Source organism: Cebus imitator, unplaced genomic scaffold, assembly GCF_001604975.1.
Source record: "Cebus imitator isolate Cc_AM_T3 unplaced genomic scaffold, Cebus_imitator-1.0 Scaffold296, whole genome shotgun sequence".
Lineage (NCBI taxonomy): Eukaryota > Metazoa > Chordata > Mammalia > Primates > Cebidae > Cebus > Cebus imitator.
Genome location: NW_016107611.1, coordinates 1317667 through 1324474, shown reverse-complemented (window position 1 = coordinate 1324474; position 6808 = coordinate 1317667). Strand labels below are relative to the sequence as shown.

Genomic DNA, 6808 nt, shown 5'->3' with positions numbered 1-6808 from the left:
AAAAAAAAAAAAAAAAAAAAAAGACCCTGATTTGAGTTCTAACAGGCTGCTGTGTGAGAAGAGAGGAGAGTATTGGAGCTTGGAGGGTTGATTATGGGGGAGAAGGGGATGCATTAAGCCAAGAGAGTAATATTTATACATTTGATACATTTGGCTGAGTGCAGTGGCTCACACCTGTAATCCCAGCACTTTGGGAGACTGAGGCAGGCGGATCGTGAGGTCCGGATTTCAAGACCAGCCTGGCCAACATAGTGAAACTCCGTCTCTACTAAAAAAAAAAAAAAATTAGCTGAGCATGGTGGCGTGTGCCTGTATTTCCAGCTATCCGGGAGGCTGAGACAAGAGAACTGCTTGAACCTGGGAGGTGGAGGTTGCAGGGAGCCGAGATTGGGTCAATGCACTTCAGCTTGGGCAACAGAGTGAGACTTTGTCTCAAAAAAAAAAAATTATACGTTTATTTATTTTCTCTCTTTCTTCTTCTGTTTTGGTAGAGACAGTGTTTCACCATGTTACCCAGGCTGGTCTTAAAACTCCTGGACTCCAGCGATTCTCCTACCTCAGCCTCCCAAAGTGCTGGGATTACAGGCACAGGCCACTGTGCCCAGCCTCAGGATTTCCTTTTATATTTTGAGGTGAAGTCTTGCTCTGACGCCCAGGCTGGAGTGCAGTGGCTTGATCTCGGCTTACTGCAGCCTCTACCTCGTGGGCTCAAGCAATTCTCCCGCCTCAGCCTCCCAAGTAGCTGGGACTACAGGCATGTGCCACTGCGCCCGGCGTGATTTCAGTTCTTTTGAATAAGTGCCCAGAAGTGGGATCGCGGGATCATTTGATAGCTCTATTTTTAATGTGTTGAGGAACCCGCATACTGCTTTCCACAGTGGCTGCAGTGTTTGATGTTTCCACTAGAATTGTAGGAGTCCCTTATTTATTTTGAATATTAATCCCTTATTAGATATGTGGCTTGCAGATATTTTTATTTATTTAAATATGGGGTTTCACCATATTGGTCAGGCTGGTGTCGAACTCCTGACCTCAGGTGATCCACCCACCTCAGCCTCCCAAAGTACTGGGATTACAGGTGTGAGCCACCACGCCTGGCTTACAAATATTTTTCTTATGAAATCTTAAGCTGGGTGCAGTGGCTCACACCTGTAATCCCAGCACTTTGGGAGGCCGAGGTGGGTGGATCGCTCGAGGTCAGGAGTTCCAGACCAGCCTGGCAAATATGGCGAAACTCTGTCTCTACTAAAAATACAAAAACAAATAAGCCAGGCATGATGGCACATGCCTGTAATCTTACTCAGGAGGCTTAAGCAGGAGAATCATTTGAATCAGGGAAGCGGAGGGTGTAGTGAGTGGAGATCATGCCACAGTACGCCAGCCTGGGTTACAGAACCAGACTCCATCTCAAAAAAAAAAAAAAAAAAAGAAATCTTAATTACATAGGGTTGTATCACATGTGTATGTGGTTTAATTTTACATGAGAGCTGGGCACAATGGCTCATGCCTGTAATCCCAACACTTTGGGAGGAGGCTGAGGCAGGAGGATTGCTTGAGCCCAGGAGTTGGAGACCAGCCTGGCCAACATGGTGAAACCCTGTCTCTACTAAAAATACAAAAAGTAGCCAGGTGTGGTGTGCGTACCTATAATCCAGCTACTGGGGAGGCTGAGGCAGGAGAATCCCTTGAACCCAGGAGGTGGAGTTTGGAGTGAGCCGAGATCGTGCCACTGCACTTCAGCCTGGGGGACAGAGTGAGACTCTGTCTCAAACAAACAAACAAACAAACAAAACCAAAAAAACAGTCCTGGCATGGTGGCTGTATTAAAAATATAAAAAATGGCTGGGCTTGGTGGCTCACACCTGTAATCCTAGCACTTTGGGAGGCTGAGGTGGGTGGATCACCTGAGGTCAGGAGTTCAAGACCAGCCTGGCCATCATGGTAAAACCCCATCTTTAAAAAAATAATTTAAAAAAATACATATATAATTAGCTGGGAGTTGTGGTGAGTGCCTGTAATCCCAGCTGCTTGGGAGACTGAGGCAGAGAATTGCTTAAATCTGGGAGGTGGAGGTTGCTGTGAGCCGAGATCGTGCCACTGCACTCCAGCCTGGGCAATAGAGCGAGACTCCATCTCAAAAACAACCCCCCCAAAACAAAAACACCCTCAGCCCCTCATCTCAGGTAGATCACACCACGACAGTGTAACATAGTGATATTACCGGGAGGAGGGTTCAATCCAGTTCCAGCCCTCCACCTCCTGGCTGCGTGACCTTATACGAGTAAATTCACCTCTCTGGATCTCAGTGCCCTTCTGGGATTAATAAGGCCCAGTTTGCACGGTTCTTAGGAAGATTCTTTTGAGACCATGGAGTTAAAACATCCTCAGCACAGGGCAAATAGATTGAGCACTGGAGGGCTTCTGAGGAGTGCCTAAGATGCTGCCCCTACCCTGTCCCGCAGCCCCTACCCCTATTCACAGTGAGGATGCACTCAGAATTTTCTGTAGGATTTTTATTGATGGCACCTGGAGCCACATGGAGGGAGTCCTCAGCACAGGCACTGGGATGTGGGAAATTTCAGAGCCCCCTCCTGGGGTATCATCCTTCAGATGCTCATGATTCAATGTTGAGTTTCTCCTTCACTTTCTGCAGTGTCTCTGAAAACCAGTTCCTGTGGGGAGGAATCAGGAAGGGGTCACTTTCTGCAGCTACCTTCCAGGCTGCCCAGTTTCTGCCTGCTACCTGACTCCCAGTCTTCCCCTTGCTGAATCTCCATCCTGACCGTCTGTGGGATTAGGAGTTAGGAGGACTGCTGGGCTGGGTGGGCCAACTTCTGTGCCTCAGTTTCCCAGATGGACCAACACACATTGAAATCTAAACACTTTACCCTTGGCTGGGCATGGCTCACACCTGTAATCCCAGCACTTTGGGGGGCCGAGGCAGGCAGATCACTTGAGGTCAGGAGTTCGAGACCAACCTGGCCAACATGGTGAAACCCCATCTCTACTAAAAATACAAAAATTAGTGAGGTGTGGTGGCCCACACCTGTAGTCCCAGCTACTCACAAGGCTGAAGCAGGAGAATTGCTTGAACCTGGGAGGTGGAGGTTGCAGTGAGCCAAGATCAGGCCACTGTACTCCAGCCTAGGAGACAGAGTGAGACTCTGCCTCACACACACACAAAAAAAACCAGAAGGAATCATTAGCCGGGCGTGGTGGCCAGCGCCTGTAATTCCAGCTACTCAGGAGGCTGAGGCAGGAGAATCGCTTGAACCCGAGAGGCAGAGGTTGCAGTGAGCTGAGATCGCACCACTGCACTCCAGCCTGGGCAACAAGAGTGAAACTCCATCTCAAAAAAAAAAAAAAGTCACACTTCATCACTTCACCCTGGCCTGGATTTCAATGACTGCCATCTCTTGCTACCAACCCTTTCTTCAAGACTGCCCTTGCCCTAGCTGTTCCCCTACTCATTCAAAGGTACTTTCCAGCCTCACTGCCTATGGCCAGACTGTTCCCCTGCCTGAATTATCACCCCCTCTTGATTATCTTGCCTTAGGACCTTTGGCTCTCCCTCCAGACAATCTTTCTTTCTTTTTATTTTTATTTTTTTTGAGACGGAGTTTCGCTCTTGTTACCCAGGCTGGAGTGCAATGGCGCGATCTCGGCTCACCGCAACCTCCGCATCCTGGGTTCAGGCAATTCTCCTGCCTCAGCCTCCTGAGTAACTGGGATTACAAGCATGCGCCACCATGCCCAGCTGATTTTTTGTATTTTTAGTAGAGACGGGGTTTCACCATGTTGACCAGGATGGTCTCGATCTCTTGACCTCGTGATCCACCCGCCTTGGCCTCCCAAAGTGCTGGGATTACAGGCATGAGCCACCGCGCCCGGCTATTTATTTTTTTTTGAGATGGACTTTCGCTCCGTTGCCCAGGCTGGAGTGCAGTGGCACCATCTTGGCTCATCACAACCACTACCTCATAGGTTCAAGCATTCTCCTGCCTCAGCCTCCGAATTAGCTGGGATTACAGGCATGTGCTACCAAATCTGGTTAATTTTTTGTATTTTTTTAGAAGAGACTGGGTTTCTCCATGTTGGTTAGGCTGGTCTCGAACTCCCGACCTCAGATAATCCACCCACCTCAGCCTCCCAAAGTACCGGGATTATAGGCGTGAGCCACCACGTCAAGCCTAATTTTGTATTTTTAGTAGAAAAGGGGTTTCTCCATGTTGGTTAAACTGGTTTCGAACTCCCAACCTCAGGTGATCCACCTGCCTCGGCCTCCCAAAGTGCTGGGATTACAGGCAAGAGCCACTGTGACCAGCCTCCAAACAATCTTTCTAAGTTTAGGCCCGGCTAGATTTATCTTTCCTTCCTTCCTTTCTCCCCTGCCTTCCTCCTTCCTTCCTTCCTTCCCTCCTACCCTCCGCCCTCCCTTCTCTCCTTCTTTCTTTCCTTTCTTTCTTTCTGGATAGGAGTTGAGGTAACTGTCCCTGAAGTCTGAGCACCTTGAGATCTAGCTGTGTGACCAGAGGGAAGGTGTCATCCTCTCTGGGACTTATTTTTTTTTCAATCTGTTCATCTTGGCCCATCCTCCAGGGCTCCACCCAAACACACCCAGCCCTCCAGTGGGAAGGGTTCTAACCGAGTCTTAGTAGGAATGTCACTCTCTTTGATGCGGCTGAAGAATTCCCGAACCTTGTTCTCCAGGGTATTTCCAAACTCCTTCAGCTTATCCAAGCCACTGGAGGCGTCCACGGCCTCCGGGGCCCCCTGGGCTGGGACTGGGCCTGCCAGGAACATGGGTAGGGGTGCAAATTCTTTACCTCTTTTCTTTTCTTTTTTTTTTTTTTTTTTTTGAGACGGAGTCTCACTCTGTTGCCCAGGCTGGAGTGCAGCATTGCAATCCTTGGCTCATTGGAACCTCCACCTCCCGGATTCAAGCAGTTCTGCTGCCTCAGCCTCCTGAGTAGCTGGGATTACAGGTGTGCCCCACCACGCCCGGCTGATTGTTTTGTATTTTAGCAGAGACGGGGTTTCACCGTGTTGGCCAGGCTGATTTCGAGCTCTTGACCTCAAGTGGTCCGCCCGCCTCGGCCTCCCAAAGTGTTGGGATTACAGGCATGACCCACTGCGCCCGGCCAAAAATTTGTTATTGGAACCCTTTTAGGATAGGATCCCAGGAGATTCCAGGGGATCATGTTGTTAGAATGGGGAGGATTCTGGAGTGACTGGGTGGGGCTCAAGCTGCTGGGAATTGCCTTATTCATCACTGACCCCCCTCCCACAGCCCCCAGCCCCGCTCACCCACTTTCAAGGCTATAGAAGCAGGACAGCCAATCCCAGAGGGGTGGGCGTCAATACGTCATCGGTTGCTAGGGCTCCCCTGGGCAGATTTGGAGCCTGCCGGACTGAGCCCGGGAGAACCTGCAGACCTACCCGACCACAGCGGGGCAACCGCGACCCAGAAGGGGCCCCAGAGCGCTCAGAGGTCCCCTAAGCCGGGGCCCCAGGCCTGTAGCAACCATCACTCTTGCACATCTCCAACTCCCCAATTGTATTCCACTTTTACCTTCCAAGATCATCAACAGAACCACCACCAGGACCGGGAGCGACAGGAAGAGCCTCATGGCGGGGCCGGAGGGGCACTCTGGAGGCAGAGGCAGGGGTGCAGGGGATCAGCGGCACCCTTCCCCCTCCCTCCCTCCCTCCCTCCACGATCCCCTCGTCTCCTCTTTTGAGTACTTGCAGCGGGGAGGCGGGCGTCCCTCCCGGGCAGTGAGCACCAACCTGAATCCTTGCTGGAGGGCTCGGGTGGGAGGTCCCGGCGCCCGCAGGACCTTTATCAGGCTGGGGAGGGGGCGGGGCAGGTGGATGCTGATCTCCCTCCTCCTCCGCCTTCCCCTGGCCGCGTGCCTCCCTCTGCCTACACACGTTTTTCTCCTCTGCCCCTGGCCCGTGGCCGTTGGGGTCAGGTGAGGTCCCAGGCACTTCCCTTAGCCCCAAAGCCTCTTACCGTTCAGCACCCTCACCTCCCAATCTTCCTGACTCTGGGGCGTCCTCAGACTGCCGTTGCCCCTTTCCCCACTCAGAGGGCAGCCTGGTTCTGTGCCTGTGGCCATCTTCCTTCAGGGGGCTCCCAGTAGTAACCCTGTGAGCTCATCCACGCCTCATTCACACCGTGTCCCTAGACCACCTCTTCCCTCCACGTCCCCTCTCTTAGCAAGCCTCCTCAGCCCCAACTTATTTATGTTGCTGGGGTCTCCGGGTTGGCCCCACACTCCTACCCTGAGTGCCACTTCCCATCTCTTTCAGACCAGCCCTTAAAGCCCCCAGACCACTCTCATATCCTCTGGGCTTTTTTTTTTTTTTTTTTTTTGAGACAGAGTTTTGCTCTTGTTGCCTGGGCTGGAGTGCAATGGCATGATCTTGGCTCACTGCAACCTCGGCCTCCTGGGTTCAAGCAGTTCTCCTGCCTCAGCCTCCCAAGTAGCTGCAATGACAGGCATGTGCTACCAGGCCTGGCTAATTTTGTATTTTTAGTAGAGACGGGGTTTCTACTTTTTTTTTTTCTTCTTTTTTCCTTTCTCTTTAATCAAGTAGATGAAGTGAGAAACGGGGTTTCTCCATGTTGGTCAGGCTGGTCTCGAACTCCTGACCTCACGTCATCCACCCACCTTGGCCTCACAAAGTGCTGGGGTTACAGGTATGAGCCACTGCCCCTGGCCTGATTTTGGCTCTTAACTTCATGATTCTCGGTCTCCCTTTTTTGTGAGGGGAAGGGGTTGCCTTAGCTGGATGAAACTGC

At 51.5% G+C, this 6808-nt stretch overlaps 1 protein-coding gene across 1 annotated transcript; it reads right to left on the bottom strand.

Annotated features, from left to right (window-relative positions):
- Positions 1 to 2495: 2495 nt before the first annotated feature.
- On the bottom strand, positions 2496 to 5912 carry APOC1 (apolipoprotein C1). The gene is made up of 4 exons (XM_017502434.2): positions 5791 to 5912; positions 5573 to 5650; positions 4646 to 4790; positions 2496 to 2672 (listed from the first exon to the last, which is right to left on the bottom strand). Exons 2-4 carry the CDS (start codon positions 5628 to 5630, stop codon positions 2615 to 2617), a joined length of 261 nt encoding a protein of 86 aa, XP_017357923.1. The 5' UTR covers positions 5631 to 5650; positions 5791 to 5912; the 3' UTR covers positions 2496 to 2614.
- Positions 5913 to 6808: the final 896 nt, after the last annotated feature.